The sequence below is a fragment of the Harmonia axyridis genome, chromosome 7, assembly GCF_914767665.1.
Source record: "Harmonia axyridis chromosome 7, icHarAxyr1.1, whole genome shotgun sequence".
NCBI lineage: Eukaryota > Metazoa > Arthropoda > Insecta > Coleoptera > Coccinellidae > Harmonia > Harmonia axyridis.
In genome coordinates this window covers 5107297-5125773 of record NC_059507.1, presented here as the reverse complement: position 1 = coordinate 5125773, position 18477 = coordinate 5107297, and the positions used below count along the sequence as shown (strand labels likewise).

The window sequence follows — 18477 nt, the reverse complement described above, 5'->3', positions numbered from 1 at the left end:
TAATAGTAAAATCGTTCCTTAAATAATCTTATTTATCAAAATAAGCCAATTTCTTCAACGACAACGTACTAATTTGAATGACAATTTGTTTGTTTGGATTCCGAACACTGACAGGAGAACTAAAAAGGTCATCACTACTAGAGCGTATAAGAGGTTTCATTTTGAATAGCCTGCTCTTTGGGCAGCTGTCACCTTCAGAGCTGTCATTTTTTGACATTTGACAAGTGAAACTACGCCATTGATAAAAATGGAACGATACACGCTCCAATAACGCATTGAAATTGTAAAATTCACTACAAAAATGGTAAAAATTTTGCAGTCTGTTGGAAAAACTAAAGTCTTTTGGGTCATATAGTGAAGCAAGAATACCTATGCTGCTGTAGCCCTTAGGGTTGATGAAAACCCAGTTTCATTGATTACCCGCCGGTGTTGGTAATTAGCTATAAAATAATTGAAAGCAATGAAAGCAGATTTTCATGCCAATGGCAATATTAACATACATCTCTATCCAGGTATCCATGACATGTAATAAAACATGTGAATCACCATAATCTTACTACAGACATCGCTTGTAGTTGTTAAATTTATTGAATTAGATTTGATTGGGAGACGATTCGAACGACAATAAATAATTATACAAATTAAGTTTTGACGCAATGGTTTAACTTGTATTGCATTCAAAACATCTGATTTGTTAATACTTGTTGATAGAAGTGGAGACACAGCAGCGCTGAAAATATTCGGTATATCTATTTCTCTAATTCTGTGGTTATTCCGTTCATTCTTCCACATCTTGTAGAACAAAATCGTGCGAGAATATATCAGAAACGCACAGTTTTCATGGTTATATTTTATTATTCTATGTTGGTACTCCGAACTTTCCGCCACGGCTTTATCTGTCAATTCATCAATTTGCCTTAAAGAAATCAGTTCTGCCAACCAACATTTTTCAATGCAAAAATCACTAAATTATATTTATGGAAATATTTCATTAATTTCAATGAAAATGCAATGAATTAGATAAAATGATGTATAATACTCGTACAGAAGGCTCATTCTACCACTCGTTCATTCCAAAACTCGCCACTTCGTGGCTCGTTTTTGAATTTTGAACTCGTGGAAGAATATCAATGCCTTCTGCACTTGTATTATAAATAACTATTCTCACCGTTGCATTCTATATCGCACTCTTCTTTCTCCTTGCATTCAGGAACGTCAGCATAAGAAGACAGGGAAGTTCCAAGAGCAGTCCAGTTCACAGTCCTGACATAACAGAGATCTGGGCATTTTCCAATTTGTACATTTCCTCGTTGTATCTGTCTCAGGTTGGGAAGTCCGATCTGAAAAAAAAAAGAATCACTATGTTATTGAAGCCTCTTGCCAAATTAGATCCATAGAATATCGAAAAAAATCATCTAACATTTCCGTGACTACAAAATCAACGGTGTTAAGCTTTTTAGTTTTGATTTGAAATATCATCAGAACCATAAAAAATTCACGACAAATTAAAAAAAAAAAATATCCAATATTTCCGGGTTGACAGACAAAAACGAGTGGAGATATTGCATGTATACATATAGAATACCTATGTCAAGTTTCATGCAGAAATAAAAATAACGAAAAAATATCAGTCATGGAGCAGTTTTTCGGCGCTTATTTATTTATTATTCATTTTCAAGGGCGCAATTGGCTCATGAATGAACTAATGCTCCAAAACTCCAGTTTTTAAGCCAGTCCTTTGCTCATTTTCATATTTAAACGACCCCGTACCTTAACTATATTCTACATCCTAGTGCTATCTTTATTTTGGCCACAGCGTTCAAAGAAAACTAATGGAAAATGAGATACATTGGTTATAATAATTTTTGGAGGATTCCTTCATAGTTTACCTTCTAGACAAATACAGACAGCTGTTTCCAATAAATTCTGATTATCTCACCTCTTTCAAACAGATGGTGAAAAATAATTTTGTTTATCTTCCATTCAATAATAAACCTAAAGAAAGGTTATAATGGTTGACGCATTTGTTTCTATTTATATTATCCAGCGTAGGCTCACTCCTCAAAAGGATAGAGATTCTAGAAATTTTCAGATCAGAAATAATGACAGCTTTGTGATCACTTTTGGAATTATTGCAAAATGCATTCCAGACCATCCTGAACAACTTTCGTATAGTGTCTGTCTGTCGGTCTGTGTGCCAGCACATCCTTGAAACATCCTTCTACAATCGCTACAGAATTTTTGTATCCTTGAATGAAGTGCACTTATATCGATGCCATAAAGTATAATTGATTATGAAAATCTTTGTTTCGAAAGTAACGAACAAGAAAAATTCTTATTCAGTATTATTCTATGATGCTTAGAAATTGTTTAGTTCATTTTTTGAAGTCTGCACATTACAAAGCGTGAAATTTGACAATTTCAGCGGGGATTTAAATTTTTTCGTCGAATGTTTATAATTGAAAACAATAAACTAAAACAAGTGCTTTTGCGACTGATCATCGTTTTACAAGAACGCATGTCAATCAACAATGGGGTCATTAGACTAGGATTGCTGAGTGGTCATCTTATTGTTACAAATGTTGACATTCTTATTTGAGAGGAGATAATATTATACACTACATATTTATTTTCGAGAAGGTATCCTTTCTTTTTATCGTGTTCTTGTACTTGTTTTCATGAGTAGGTGTATTGTATATATTTTGCCTTTTAAAAACCTTAAGATATACTGAATGTTTTCATGCAATATTCCCTATACATAAATGACATAAATTCGTAGTTATACGATATACATTTATTATTCATCGACGAAGTTGAAGAATGAATTCAGATGGCTATGATCGAATAATCTTTCGATCAAATTATTAATGTTCTAGATCAGAAATCGATCTTTGAAAAACGTTTTGATTTGAGGGGTCTGTCACCAATATTTTAGAAGATTCTTAGATAGAGATTCTATTTTTCATGTTTTTTCCCAAATTTCGAGTTCAAATTTCCTCGAATCTGTGAGTTCCACGAAAAATCGGTGAGCGGTGTCAGAATTGATGATCTCTAATTAGCCAAATTTCGAACTCACCTGAACATTTTTTGTTGTCATGGCTATGACCACATTAGAGTAATAAAAAAACTAGTAATTTCTGAGATAATTGAGGCTTTCCAGACTTACTCATTCTGTATATCGAATCTTTCTCTGTATCAAATATTATCATTTGTAGATTTTTCCCCGTACAATTCTAAAATTATATAGGGTGTTATTTTCGAGGTAGCTAACTTTAAGTTGGCATTACTGTTCAAGATGGCGACCGATTCAACAGCTGTCATGTGATTTATTCTCAGTTTGGTTTGGCAATTCATCATGAATAGACTCACGCTTGAACAACGCTTGCAAATAGTACAATTTTATTTCGAAAATAATGGTTAGGTGCGGAATACGTATCGCGCACTACGTCCATTAGCGATGAAGCGCACTTCTGGTTGAATGGCTACGCCAACAAACAAAACTGCCGCATTTGGAGTGAAGCTCTAATCCTCAAGTGTATGTCGAAACACCGTTACATCCAGAAAAACTGACTGTTTGGTGCGCTTTATGGGCTGATGGAATCATTGGTCCGTACTTCTTCAAAAACGATGATGGCCAGAACGTTACAGTCAATGGTGATCGGTATAGAGCCATGATTACTAACTTTTTCATTCCTGAATTGAACAACCATGATGTCCAGGAGCTGTGGTTCCAACAAGACGGCGCAACATGTCACACAGCTCGTGCCACAATCGACGTATTGAAAGACACGTTTGGTGACCGCCTAATTTCACGTTTTGGACCTGTGAATTGGCCTCCAAGATCTTGTGATTTAACACCGCTAGACAACTTTCTGTGGGGCTATGTAAAGCCATTGGTCTATGCGGATAAGCCACAAACCCTTGACCATTTGGAAGACAACATTCGCCGTGTTATTGTCGATATACGGCCACAAATGTTGGAAAAAGTCATCGAAAATTGGACGTCCAGATTGGACTACATCCGAGACAGCCGTGGCGGCGGTCATATGCCAGAAATCATATTTAAAATGTAATGCCACGGGATTATCTTGCGGATAAAAAAAATTCATGTCAATCGAATAATCCATCGTTGTTTTATTGCAATTTAAAGTTCTATAGATCTAAAAAAAACACCCTTTATTATCGGGAATAGTAAACTAAAGTGGAACAAATTCTTTTCCTATAGTTTGACGCATAACTTACTACATCAGAATCTAAAGTATGTATAAATTTGAGTCATCAAATTTCTCCTAGGAAAATTATCACCAGTTGAATTATCGCTCCAATTAAAATGTCCGCTATACTACTAAATTTAACCTGAAATGACACTTTCAGATTGGTAGAAATCTAACGACTGTACGTTTCCACTCAAGAATTAAAAATTCAAAAGATATGTGATTCTTAGTATACTTGCACAACCCAAATTCTATTCGAGACACAACATCGAGAACCGTTTCCTGCATATTCGAAAAAAAATTGACCAGACGTCAAGGAATGTTCCGATCAAATCCCACAATGAAAATCCAATAAGTAAAAAACGCCCAGAGAGATGTCGAAAAGATTTAATTCGTGCATTCAACAAAGGAAACCGTGTTTTAATTATGCAAAAATGTAAGCTTACCGATGAGTAGTAGTCGTCAGGGACCCAATTAAATTGATAAATAACTGATGGGTCTTTTACCTCATTTCCTTGTTGATATAAATTTATCCGAGTCTCAAGGCAACAAAGCAGGTGAAAATGAATTCACGATTTCGAAGGTAGACTGATTGCGTAGACAAAAGCTGGGAATTCATTATGACTAGGAATAAGGAAGCATCGTATTTATGCGTTCTTCAATAATAACGACTGTTTTTTTAACTGCATGAGAAGTTTCGATGGTTTTGTCTATGGTTTGACTATTGAGAATGTACCTACTCAGAGTAACAAACTAAGATGCATAGAAAAGCTGGTGTGTCTACTTATACCTGTAAATTTTTCAGACAAAACGGGAGATTTTTCTGATTTATACCTAATTGATTTCGCGAGATCGCGTCTGTTTCAGATGGCGCATACATCGTTTATATTTGACATTTCTCTCGATTCTCAGCTCTCGGGACCTTTAGTATAGAACAACATTATCTTATATTCTATGCTTGTAACAATCTTCTATACTCTGTAATTATATTCCATTCATTTCATCAAAAATTCGATAGGAACTGAATTTTAGTTTATTGTGAAAGTTTGTAAAGTCCAAAATGAAAGTTTCATTTTTAAATGGCGCCAGGCAGATAGCGGGAATTCAAAAATTTCTGGAGAGCGCCACCTTACAGAACTCTGGTGAAGCAAAACACCAAAGCAACAGGTGGATATCTCAAAAAGTCTAAAACAAAATCGAATTAATACACACACCAGGGATTCTATGCATCTTAGTTGTTGTCTATGATTTGACTATTGGGAATAAGATGCATAGAATCCCTGGTGTTTGTAATAATTCGATTTTGTTTCAGACTTTTTGAGATATCCACCTGTTGCTTTGGTGTTCTGCTTCACCAGAGATCTGTAAGGTTGCGCCTTTCAGAAATTTTTGAATTCCTATTATCTGTCTGGCGCCGTTTGAAAACGAAATACTGATTTTAGTTACAAACTTTCACAATAAATTACAATTCAGTTCTTATCGAATTTTTAATGAAATGAATGGTATATAATGACAGAGTATAGAACATTGTTACGAGCATAGAATACAAAATATTATCGTTCTATAGTCAAAGGTCGCGAGAGACGAGAATCGAGAGAAATGTCAAATATAAACGCTGTATGCGCCATCTGAAACAGATGCGATCCCTCGAAATCAAGTAGGTATAAATATGAAAAATCTCCTGTTTTGTCTGAAGTTTTACAGGTATAAGTAGACACACCAGGTTTTTTATGCATCTTACTTGAGAATATCAAATTGTGATGATCTTTTTATTCAGTAAGGATTGGTAATTCATCATGAACCGTTTAATACCACAACAATGCTTCCAAATTTTGGGAATTTACTTTGAAAAAAGGGAGAAAACCTGTCAGCGAAGTTCATAGATCCTTATGTTCTTCAAGTCGAAAGCAATTACAGCCAATACCAAACAAACAATTTCCTATAGAAATTTGTTGGTTACTTATCACATACAACATTGATATTCACAAGTAAAATCCTGCAATTATGTGTGTTGAATAGTTCATTCATGAAATTAATTCAATAACTACAAACCGATTAGCATCGGTACCTACAACTGATTGGTTACGGTTACGTATTTTCAGCAATAAAGGGTGAACACGCCAACATGCATCGAATCTTGTTCATGTCCTGTAACCACTGCAGATTGACTGAACGCATTTTGAATAATCACAACAATTCGGCCTAATGTTAACGGTGGCATGATGTAATTGGTTCATTAAGGCGTGAAAACTTTTCTAAATGGAAATAATCGACTGAATAATTCATGAACAGACCTATAACAAAGTTTTACTTCATAAATCAGGTGGAATAGAGTCCTGTTTATCACCCTTGGACACGATTGTTCACCCCAGGATTGCGAAATTGTATTCTATCCGTGTTGTTCAAGAAATAATGTTTAAACAATTACCCTGTTCAAGAAAAAACCATAAGTTTTCATTATATGATATACATATTTATTTTGAGTGCAAATTTACAGGGCCATATTTTTTCTGGAACAGTGCCCGCTATTTTCCTCTAGAACTTTTTTTTTGGTGGAACACTGGAACTGGCAGGACATTCTTCTCTAAAAATTAACCAAGGAACCTCTCATATCCCTCTGTACCTCTAAATTAGAAATACACAAATGTGTACATACATTTATCATATTTGTAGGGAAATACAATTTCAACAAAATTGTGGTATAAACCGATAAAAAAATAAAATTATCTAAATCAACATTCAACTCGAAGAGAAAACTGTTCTCAAAGTAATAATCCAAGTATTCTTAAATTGCTCTCGTTTCAAATTTACATTGTATCGAGTGATTTTGTATTCTTGCAATAACATGATGAAATTATACATTCAGATGTAGACACATAAATTTCAAGCTCCATGAAAATTTTATGTTCATCGCGTCAACACAACCAGAGAAAATTTGAAAAGAATATCCGGAAAAATACTCATCTCAGTTACTGCAGATCCGACCCAGTTGAGATTCTGAAGTTGAGATTTTGCGTATTATAATGGAGCTTGGAATTGCTATTCTATACACGCAAAATTTCAACTTGGTAAAATCTGTTATATGTTGTTACTGAAATATTATAGAGTAATAAACATAGATAGAGGCAATAGAGGCAATATAGGCAATTTTTACATGTCCCCAACATGGTTAGATTACGTTGTCGGATTGTGATATATTTTTAAATCCACAATTTTACTATATATCGTTATGAATGTATATTATACTGTATGAAATAAATTTATTTGAGTGATTTCTGATTAAATTAGCAAATTTGAATATTTGGAATCTGATAATTGTCGAATTCATAATAGGCAGAATATTTATTATTTCCTGTATCTACCAGCTGAAATCCAAGGTTTGGCAACTTTTGCTCTTCTAGTGTTATCGGTTGTTTCACGTCGTTTGGCGCGCTTGAAGTTTGTTTTCTGAATTTCTGATATATTTACGTATTTATTTCAATATATTTTGAGTTAATATCAAACGTTGATTCACTATGGGACATAAGAAGTGCGTCATTTGTGGAGAAACTCGCGAATTGTGTGAAATATTGTATCACTGATGTTTTCATTTCCACGCGCTTCATGTCAAATTTGCAAGTTCATGTTGGAGACAAAATTTGCTTACTGAAAATGACATATGCTCCCTCTATCTATGTTTATTACCCTGAGGTTGAAATTCAGTTTGCATATGTAAAATAATTACCACATTGTTAGTACAGATTTTCAAGAGGATCGTATCAACAGATTAAGCAATATATGCATGAACGAACAAGTTCTTGAAAGCTGAAACCAAGTGAGTGCTCTGACTTGATGAATTTTTGTGAAATTCATACAGGATGATTGGCATAGATAACTGAAATCACGGAATCATTGTATTTATATCTACATTGATGACTTTAAAAAATAGATAATCATTTTCGTATCGTAGATAAACCTTGGGAGATTTTTGGAGGGGACAAACTTATTGAATAATACATCTCAGTATTATCCAATACAACAACAACAAGGTAGAAGCAAGGAAAAGTTTCAAACGATCGACAATGCGAATACTTCTTTCCTTAATTCTTTTCGTTAGTGTTAGTGAATTTGCGAGATGTGCAGAAATTTTGGCAGTCGTACCATCACCATTCTTCAGCCACCAAGCAACCTTCAGACCTTTATGGCTCAAACTGGCTGAAAGAGGCCACAAATTAACATTGATCACAACAGATCCAATGGAGCCCAATGAGAACATCACACAAATAAATTACAACGGATCCTATACAATAATGAACAACAAGATAGGAGGGGTCCTCAAAAGTAACTACAACTTGTTTAGCATCGTCTTGGAATTCATCAATGCCTCTGACGAATTCATGACGTATCAATTCAACCATCCAGGCCTGATGGAACTCTTGAACAGCAAGAAGAAATTCGATCTCATGCTGGTGGAGCTTCTAATGCCAGGATGGCCTTTACTGAGCGTGAAATTTGGCTGTCCTTTCATCGGTTTGAGCACCATGGATGGCCATCAGAACATGCACGCTGCAGTTGGCAATGCTATACATCCTGCGATTTACCCGTATGCTGATTTGGGAATAGGAGAAAATCCCTCACTCAAAGACAGGCTTGCAAGTACAGCTTTTGTTGTGATGAGCGAGCTAGTACTCAACAATGCAATGAGTTATATCGGTAATAAATACGCTAGAACTTATATTGATAAGGACCTTCCCGATGTTCGAGATGTCTTCAGTAATGTTAGTATGATCTTCATCAATTCCAATCCTATATTTTTTCCACCAAGACCAGTGACGCCAGTGACTGTCAACATGGGAGGAGGTCTGCATTTGAAAGAGCCCAAGAAGTTAGAGAAGGTAGGGAAAATTTTCTTAATATAATTGTAAACTTATATCAGTTGTGTATATTTAACCTAATGAGATTGTTGTATTCGTCTTCAAACCTTTGGTTAGTAGTAGGCTTGTATTGGGAAAAAAATACACTTATCAAAGTACCAACTTGGTGATTTTGAAGTCTTTGAACTTGAGTCATTATGTTAAAACTAACACTAATGGACGTATACCCAATACAAAACAGCTGTCATTATCTATTTTTTACAAAAAGTAAGAGATTGACTCTGCTTCTTCAGAAAACTAAGATGAGTTCTTTTATGACCTTGTACACATTGAATATGTATAGCCCTAGATGATGCCAAGCATTAGATTGTAGGGATTTTCGTCTCAGGATGTACAGGGTGTCCCGAAGAGACCTGATCTAGTAGCACCCTGTAGAGAAAACTGCATCGTTCTATTTTTACTGATAACCGTGAAATTGCGTAGAGTCTACAAATTTGGGAACCCCAGTGATTCTAATGACTCTGCTGAGTAAGTTTCTCCCTCTCCCAAATATTTAGAATTGCGATGATGATTGGCATTGAAATCTTCTAGTCATTGTTTGCTCTCCATTTATATTTATATCTACGTTCATGACAATGTAGAATAGTAATTTTCGTATCACAGATAAAACATTTTTTGGAGGGGACAAATCAGAAAACCTACTCAAGAAAAACGCATGGATTTATTACATGAATACATGTTGGTGTAGAAACAGGACAAATTATGCGAATTCTACTGTTCATCGTTCTTTTCGTTAGTGTTTGTGAATTCGCGAGATGTGCAAACATATTAGCAGTGATACCATCACCATTCTTCAGCCACCAAGCAACATTCAGGCCTTTATGGATCAAATTAGCCGAGAAAGGCCACAAAATAACTCTGATCACAACAGATCTGATGGATCCCAATGAAAACATAACCCAGATAGACTACCATGGCGCTTATGAAGTCTTCGAGAAGAACAGCTTCAACAACTTGCTCAAGAAAGGACTGAACATATTCGAAGCACTTTTGTCCTTCAAGGATTTGATGAGGTCCAACATGGACTACCAGTTCACACATCCTGGACTGTTAGAAATGCTGGAGAATAACAAAACTTTCGATCTGATGTTGGTAGAATTAGCTCAGCCAGGCTGGCCACTTCTTAGTTATAAATTCAAGTGTCCCTTCATTGGTTTGACTTCTATGGACACTTATTCCAGCGTTCATGCTGCAGTTGGCAACGCTGTGCATCCTGCACTTTATCCCAGCGCAGATGCTGGATTTGGAGAGAAAATGACTCTGAAAGACAGAGTTTTGAGCACGTTTATAATGGTTATGGGTGAAGCGGTATTCAAATTTGTTTTCACACCTTTCACCGATGACTACGTGAAGATGTTAATTGGTAATGATTTGCCTTCCACTGATGAGATGTGGAGAACTATGAGTATGCTGTTTGTCAATGCAAATCCTGTGTTCTTCCCTAGTAGACCGATGACACCTGTCACCATCAATTTAGGGGGAGGTCTACATCTAAACAAGCCTCGAGAATTACCTAGGGTTAGATTTTTCAATTTTTCTCAAAATTCCTATTGCAAACCTTTTCATGAAGATAATAGATTCTTTGCCAGAGAGAAATGGAGATTTTTTCAAGGTCTTTTATATAAGTGAACACATATGTCTAAAGAAGCATATTTATGTCAAGGCAGATGCTACATCCACATGAATAGAGTGTTCAATATATACGTTTTATCAAGTTTTTTTGAAACTTGTTGCATTTCTTAACTTCGTCAGTGAAATTCTAATAAATGCGTGGAAAGAATAAATCTTGAATAACAATGAAACTTATTGAATATATACTTTATTTACAGGACTTACAGAAATATCTGGATGAATCAAAACATGGTTGTATCTACGTAAGCTTCGGAACAACAGTCAACAGTGCTTACCTATCAGCCGAACAAAAAGAAATATTCACTAGTGTGTTTAAGGATATGGCACCAATGAGGATCCTTTGGAAATTCGATGAAGTGAATATAGCAAACAAACCCAAAAATGTGGAAATAAGAAAATGGCTACCACAGCAAGACGTTCTCCGTAAGTTATATCTAATTGTTTATGTCCTTATATCTCTAGCCTTCTGTGAGAACTTTCAGAGGCTTAAAGCTTGTGATTCTCACTCTCAAACTTCAGTTTATGAGATATCTCCATATATTCCACTAAATTTATTTGGTTTTACAGGCCATCCCAATCTGAAGGCTTTCATAACACAGGGAGGCTTGCAGTCTATGGAAGAAGCCATAGATAGCGCAGTACCAATGCTGGGAATGCCATTCTACGGGGATCAAAACAATAACGTCAACAAAATGGCACATAAAAAGTTTGGCTTGAAATTGTCACCCAAAGAAATGACTAAAGAAACTTTGAAAGCGGCCCTGAAGGAAGTTCTGGAGAATCCGATGTAAGAAAACATTAGAATTACTTAGTCTTCTCAAACAGAAAATCTCCTCAACAAGTCAATTTGTCAATCACCATTCCATCATGCTGGAAAATTCGAAACTAGAAAAGATAATCCATTTTTTTCCTGTTACAGATACAAGAAGAATATCGACAAACTATCAGCTATCTCGAAGGATCAGCCAATGAAAGGTCTTGAAAAAGCTGTTTGGTGGACAGAATACGTACTGCGACATGGTACACAGCACTTGAGGAGTCCATCAGCTGATATACCTCTTTATCAGTATTACTTTTTAGATGTTATTGCAGTCCTCGCTATTTGTGCATACGTGATGTACAAACTAACAAAGTATCTCTTTTTAAGTTTAGTGAATGTTGTACGAAAATTATTTAATTGTTTCATAGTTAAGAAGAAAAAAGAATAAATCACTGCATCACTGCCTTGGTTTTTACTACTTTTATTACTAGAGTCTTGGTTTCAGAAGCTTTTGAGCGCTTCTTCAGTCATTCTCCTATTGGAGACCACTGATTTCATCAGAATCATACTGCAGGTACTCATAACAAGATAAAATTTGTTATATCTATTATTCAACCACACATCACATATGTGTAATCTGCTTACGCACTATTACTACGAAACCCATACATCATACGTGTACATGGAAAATTATCTTGGAACCTTCTCCTACTCACACAATACAAGTAATATACACCGGGTTCAAATAATAGGCAGGCAAATTATCGCAGCAAACTTGGCAAACTCACAACATTATTAACTTCAGGAAATGCCAGAATTACAAGAGCTGATGTATCGTTAAGTTGATCATTAAAACTCAGTTTGGCAAGGATTCATTGCACTTTGGGTCATCATGACCACTTCAGCAATAAATTATCACATTTAGATATATATATGATTATGGTTGAGACGTAATATGTTCACGGAAAAATACAGGTAATATCAATTCATGCCAATTTTTTTTTATTGATCTATTCGTATTCTGTTGAGTGAGACGTTTTTGAATATTCACTAGAGTAAAGTCTGAATATTGATAATAGATATAGCCTTTGATTGAACACGATTAGAGCATGTTCACCTGTGTCGCTGGGCATTAAAAGTTTCAAAAAACGAAATTTCAGGCTGACTTTGGAGATGTGTTGGGCATCTTTTCTCCGAATCATTGCGTAATAAACATAAATAGAGGGAGTATACGCAATTTTTACGTGTCTCCAATATGGTTAGATTACGTTGTCGGATTGAGATATTTTCAAATCCACAATTTTACTATATCGTTATCAATGTATATTATATTGAATGAAATATATTTATTTGAGTGATTCCCGATTAAATATGCAACTTTGAATATTTGGAGTCTGATATTTTTCCTAATTGTCGAATTTATAATGAGCAGAATGTTCATTATTTTCTGTATCTACCTGCTGAAATCCAAGGTTTGGCAACTTTTGCTCTCCTAGTGTCATCTGTTGTTTCACGTCGTTTGGCGCGCTTGAAGTTTGTTTTCTGAATTTCTGATATATATTTGAGTAGTTTTTCAATAACTTTTGAGTTAATATGATACGTTGATTCACTATGGGACATAAGAAGTGCGTTCTTGGTGGAGAAACTCGCGAATTGAGTGAAATATCGTATCACTGATATGTTTTCATTTCCGCGCGCTTCATGTCGAATTTGATAGTTCATGTTGGGGACACAATTTGATTACTGAAAATGACATATGCTCCCTCTATCTATGTTTATTACTCTGAGGAAATTTCATATTTATCCCTTTATCAGAACCATAGAATATTGAAGAAGAATATCTAAAAAATACCCAATATTTCTGTAACCACAGAACCGACAGAGTTGACATTTTGGATGTTGATATAAAACACCAATTTCAAGCTCCTAACTCCCTTAACTTTGATGATATACTGCACTTCAAATCTGAATTAATTGTTGGAAATTTTATATCAAGAGAGCACCAAATAACCATTTTAATGAAATGAACAATCGATGTTAAAACGTTGATTATAACCTAACATTGTAGGCGTGGTAAACATTATTTCATGAAAAATATAATCCATAATTGGGTAATTCACTTTCAAAAGTAATGTCATACAAAAATATTCACTATATCGGTACTGATGGAAATAGTTGAAATAAACTTGTATCGCGACATTTACGTTCAAGATAATTAATAATTATTCTTAATGACCTTCAGGAGTTTTATTAGTGGAGTTAAGTACGCAAAAACCTTCGCGAAATTCATTGAATTTCAAATTCCCAGCAGGTAGAAACGAAAAAGATGAAGCAAAATAGTTCTAAGTCTCTCCACATGAAAGTTATCGTGTATTAGGTGTGGTGAAAAGAACATTATTTTTCTAATAGATGGCATTAGTTATCTCTATCTAGAGTTGTATAAGTTGTAATTATGGACATTGTCGAGTCTGACCGACATGTGAGCACAGTTTCGATTGCCCGAGAGCTAAAGATTGCACATAAAACTTTTTGGAACCATTTGCATGAGGCTGGCCTCAAGAAGAAGCTCGATATATGGGTACCACACGAGTCAACGCGAAAAATCTCTTAAACCGAATTTCCATATGCGAATCGCAACAAAATCGACCCATTTATGAATCGGTTGGAGACTGGTGATGAAAAGTAGATCACTACGTCAAGCGAAAACGGTCGTGGTCGAAAAGCGGTGAGCTGAAGGAAACTGTAGCCAAGCTAGGATTTACGGCCAGGAAGGTTTTGCTGTGTGTTTGATGGGATTGGCAGGGAATTATGAGCTGCTTCCCTACAGCTTGGTTGGGAAGTTCTTATGCATCCACCTTATCATATGGACATGGCACCAAGTGATTACCATCTGTTCCTGTCCATAGCGAACTATTTTGCTGGTGAAAAATTCGCGTCAACAAAGGCTTGTGGAAATCGACTGCCGCAATTTTTTGCCAATAGGGACGAGAGCTTCCATGAGAGAGGCATAATGATATTTACCCTCAAAATGGCAACAACTCATCGAAAAGAACGGCGCATAGACATGATTGGGAGATACAGGCAGTACAAAAACCACATAGAAAAACTAATAAGAATAACGAAAATGGATTATTACAAGAAACAAATATTGAAAAATTCTGCGAATCCAAGAAAATTGTGGCAGGTGATATCGAATAAAAAGGCTGAAAACCCAAAGATCATTATCAATGTGAATGACTCAGAGCAGATAATTGAGGCGGCGCAGGTGGCGGAAGCTTTCAACAGTCATTTTGCTTCTATCGGACCTAAGCTGGTGGATGAAATAAGAAGAAGATCAACAAACACTGAAAAATTACCCAACCGAAAGAATAACTCAAAAATGGTATTGGAGTTGACTAATGAAGCAGAGATTTTGGAGATGATAGGTCAATTGAAATCACACAAAGCACCCGGATTGGATCAAATATCTTCAATAACCTTAAAGCATATTGGTCCAAATATAGTAAAGCCATTAGTACACCTTGTAAATCTCTCAATAAAAAGTGGACAATTTCCGATGGTATTTAAATCGGCCTTGATAAGACCTCTATTTAAGTCTGGAAGTAAACAGCTTATGAATAATTACCGACCTATATCTCTAACCTCGAACTTATCAAAAGTTTTCGAAAAAGTTGTTCACAAGAGAACAATGAAGTTTCTGGATGCCTGTAATGTCCTGAGTGATCGGCAGTATGGATTTCGGAGAGGAATTTCAACACAGGACGCGATAGCGCATTTGACATCTATGATATATGACTGTTTGGATAGATCTAAACCATGTTTATGTATATTTCTCGATATAGCGAAGGCATTCGATTCGGTCGATCATGAGGAGATGCTCAGAACTCTGGAGGACTATGGTTTTGTCGGGAATACACTGGATTGGTTCAGAAGTTTTTTGACCGGGAGAAGTCAATGCGTTCAGATTGAGGATTCGTTGAGCTCATTCACTGCCGTCACTGTTGGAGTACCCCAAGGTACCATTCTCGGCCCAATTCTGTTTCTATTGTACACGAACTCCTTATTTGGACTTGAGACAAGGTCAAGAATAATTTCTTTTGCGGACGATACCGCAATGTTTCTGGAGGCGGAGACATGGCAAGAATTGAAAATGTTTGCAGAAAGTGACTTCAACTTAATATCAAAATACCTGCGGTCTAAAATTTTGACTCTGAATATAGAAAAAACTGTTTTCGTTCCTTTCAGCAACTCTGTCGCATTTTGCCCCACTTTTACATCATTGGTGGTTGACGATCACTGCATGATACACTCAGCGGACACGGTAAAATACCTGGGTGTTGTGTTGGACAAACATCTTAGATGGAAACAACAAATTAACAAAATAGTCCATAAATTGAGAACTCTGATACAGAAATTTAAAAATCTCAGAAGGTTTTGCTATGCCCAATTGTTGAGAACATTATATCTGGTGTTGGTGCAGCCTCATTTGACTTATGGTTTGCTGGGCTGGGGAGGAATTGTTAAAACTCATTTAAACAAGCTCAAAATAACACAGAAGTGGATTTTGAAAATCATATTGAGCAAGCCCTATCGATTCCCAACTGACGAGCTCTTCAGGATTGCCGCTGTAATGGATATGAGGCAGTTGTTTTTCCTGGCGCTTGCGGTTCACCAGAGGAAGAACATTATGTCTGCAAGTTTCAATGAGCATGGTCATGACACCAGAAATAGAGGACAGCTCATATTATTGCCTACCTCATGTGGGACGAAGGGTCAGAGATCACACCTGTTCCTTGCGCCTCGAGTTTATAATGGTATCCCTCAAGTTTTGAAGATTCCTAGTATAATGACTGCATTTAAGAAGAAAATAAAAAGTTGGATCCTGAGTCAGTCAAGACACTTCATAGCCAGTATAATCGACATAAAGAACACCTATAACATACCGAATCAGTAGTCCTGGAGTCGTCAGTCTACTCGTGTAGCACCTTTAATCTGCCGTCTGTTGAGAATTCGTGGAAATTACGTCAAGACTTTTAAACTTGTACTTTTTTTTTTTTTGATTCTCACACAAGGTTTAATCCTCCGGGAGCTCAACTTCGAGAAAATTTGATTTCTGTTTGTTTCATGTCACGATTTTCTTTTTTTTCTTTCAATATTTTCCTACATTGTAAAATGACTGTATTTTGTTTTGAATGTAGACTAATCATGAAATAAACATTATTATTATTATTATTATATTTGACCTGAATCGGATCATTCTAACTATGCTCATCAAAGCCTTGTTTCATGCAGAAATAATGGATCTTATACAGGGTGATTCACCGGGATGGCCTATTAGACGTTTATGGAAAACTAATCATAATTTTGAGCTGAAAATTTGCGTATCGGGGTTTGAGACAATGATCTTCCTCCCTAAAATATTTTCAGATCTCTACAACTTCCGGTTATACCGGAAATAGACTAATACTTCCTTATTTCAAATGGCACACCCAGTATATTATTGCATCATTAGATAGCTTTTTTGGTAACAATTTCGGCAATATGCCATACCTTGGGCAAAACTCACAGTTCATGTGTTATTAGGATTCTCATGAAAAACATGGAGGCGATGAGGACTCACATTTTTTCGAATATTGCAGCAGAAAGAGCTTTTTCCGAGATTTTTTTTTTTTTTTCGATTCCGCAAATACGTAGTATTATAAGACTGTTCGCGGTTTGGGCCAAAAATGTACAGGGTGTTTATAAGAGGATCATGAACTTGGACAACTCAAATTCATTAAAACTCAAGATTTTCAAATTAGAACCTATATTTTTTATCATTTCAGGCGATACTACGTCCAAAAATAGTGGGAGTTACTTATATTATATTATATATAATATATATTATATTATACCTAAAATGAATACTTCAAGAGTTATCGAGGAAGAACTTTAAATGGGGAAAAACCGATTTTTTTTTCGAAAAAAGCTCTTTCGGTTGAAATATTCAAAAAAAAGTGATTCCTCATCGCCACCCTTTTTTTCATAAGAATCCCAATAACTCATAAAACGTTGAATTTTTACCCAAGGTATGGCATATTGCCGAAATTGCCATCAAAAAATCTATCTAATGATGCAATAATATACTGGGTGTGCTATTTGGAATAAGGAAGTAGTAGTCTGTTTCCGGTATAACCGGAAGTTGTAGAGATCTGAAAATATTTTAGGGAGAAAGATCAATGTCTCAAAACCCAATATGCAAATTTTCAGCTCAAAAATATGATTAGTTTTCCATAAACGTCTAATAGGCCATCCCGGTGAATCACCCTGTATACTGTCGGACAGAAAATAATTTGACCACGGTTTCGTCATCGGTGAATCAAGCCGTATGTTTCGTATGACGAAATGATAGAGCGATCTCTTTGGAGAACGAATTCTAAAAAAAATTAATTACGAAACAAGCTGAAAATTATTTGCGTATTTCAAATTTATTATACCCCATAATTAAATTGCTCTCTATTAGAGAGAGCAGATGGTCTCCCGCTGTAATTTTTATTTCATTGCAGGTTTTTTCCACTATCCCATAAATTAATTTACGAGACTGTAAGTCTGTTCAAATAGAGCACTTCATGTTTAAAATTCATGCAGTATGTTCATATTCTCCACGTTCAATTTTGTTTCCAATTTGCTATGACAGTGTCACTTCTCGTGAAAGTTTCAGAGTTATTTGAAATGCGCCAAATGAATTCGATATAATAACATGTGGGACATGAATTTTACGTACAGTATTTTCGTTGTATGGTCGAAAATTAGAAAAAATCGTTTCTATAGAAGTTTAGGTTTTTAATCTGCACTTCAAGAGAAAACTATTAGTCATTTAATGGAAGCTGAAAAAATGTTTTTGCGTGCTTGTCCTGAGTGAGAGAGGGTTATTATTCAGCCCAAATGCCTGTAATATTCGAGTTTTGAGCCGAAAGTA

The 18477-nt window shown here is 35.6% G+C and overlaps 2 protein-coding genes and 1 long non-coding RNA gene across 5 annotated transcripts in view; 1 reads left to right on the top strand and 2 right to left on the bottom strand.

Annotated features, from left to right (window-relative positions):
- LOC123684007 (insulin-like peptide receptor) overlaps positions 1-18477 on the bottom strand; it is an 81989-nt gene that overhangs the window by 12767 nt on the left and 50745 nt on the right. For both annotated transcript variants that reach the window (XM_045623086.1, XM_045623084.1), the window contains exon 2: positions 1169-1340. In XM_045623086.1, the coding sequence (XP_045479042.1) occupies positions 1169-1340 (172 nt within the window). The remainder of the gene's footprint in view (positions 1-1168; positions 1341-18477) is intronic.
- LOC123684009 (UDP-glycosyltransferase UGT5-like) lies at positions 8211-11982 on the top strand. Of its 2 annotated transcripts, none has more exons than XM_045623091.1 (4): positions 8211-9088; positions 10957-11182; positions 11327-11546; positions 11679-11982. In XM_045623091.1, the coding sequence occupies exons 1-4, from the start codon at positions 8276-8278 to the stop codon at positions 11965-11967; spliced, it is 1548 nt and encodes a 515-aa protein (XP_045479047.1). In that variant the 5' UTR covers positions 8211-8275; the 3' UTR covers positions 11968-11982. The 2 variants fall into 2 exon arrangements, with proteins under 2 accessions (XP_045479047.1, XP_045479046.1); XM_045623090.1 differs by lacking the exon at positions 8211-9088 and adding an exon at positions 9771-10645.
- Positions 16261-16596, bottom strand: LOC123684011. Its single transcript, XR_006748090.1, has 2 exons — positions 16505-16596; positions 16261-16451 (listed from the first exon to the last, which is right to left on the bottom strand). It is a non-coding gene; the product is annotated as an uncharacterized LOC123684011 (long non-coding RNA).

Bases quoted from the DNA above. Each gene is read 5' to 3' on its own strand.
- LOC123684009 (XM_045623090.1), top strand. From the start codon at position 9,830: ATGCGAATTCTACTGTTCATCGTTCTTTTCGTTAGTGTTTGTGAATTC. The intron at 10,646-10,956 runs GTTAGATTTTTC...CTTTATTTACAG, and splicing joins AGCCTCGAGAATTACCTAGG to GACTTACAGAAATATCTGGA. The intron at 11,547-11,678 runs GTAAGAAAACAT...TTCCTGTTACAG, and splicing joins GAAGTTCTGGAGAATCCGAT to ATACAAGAAGAATATCGACA.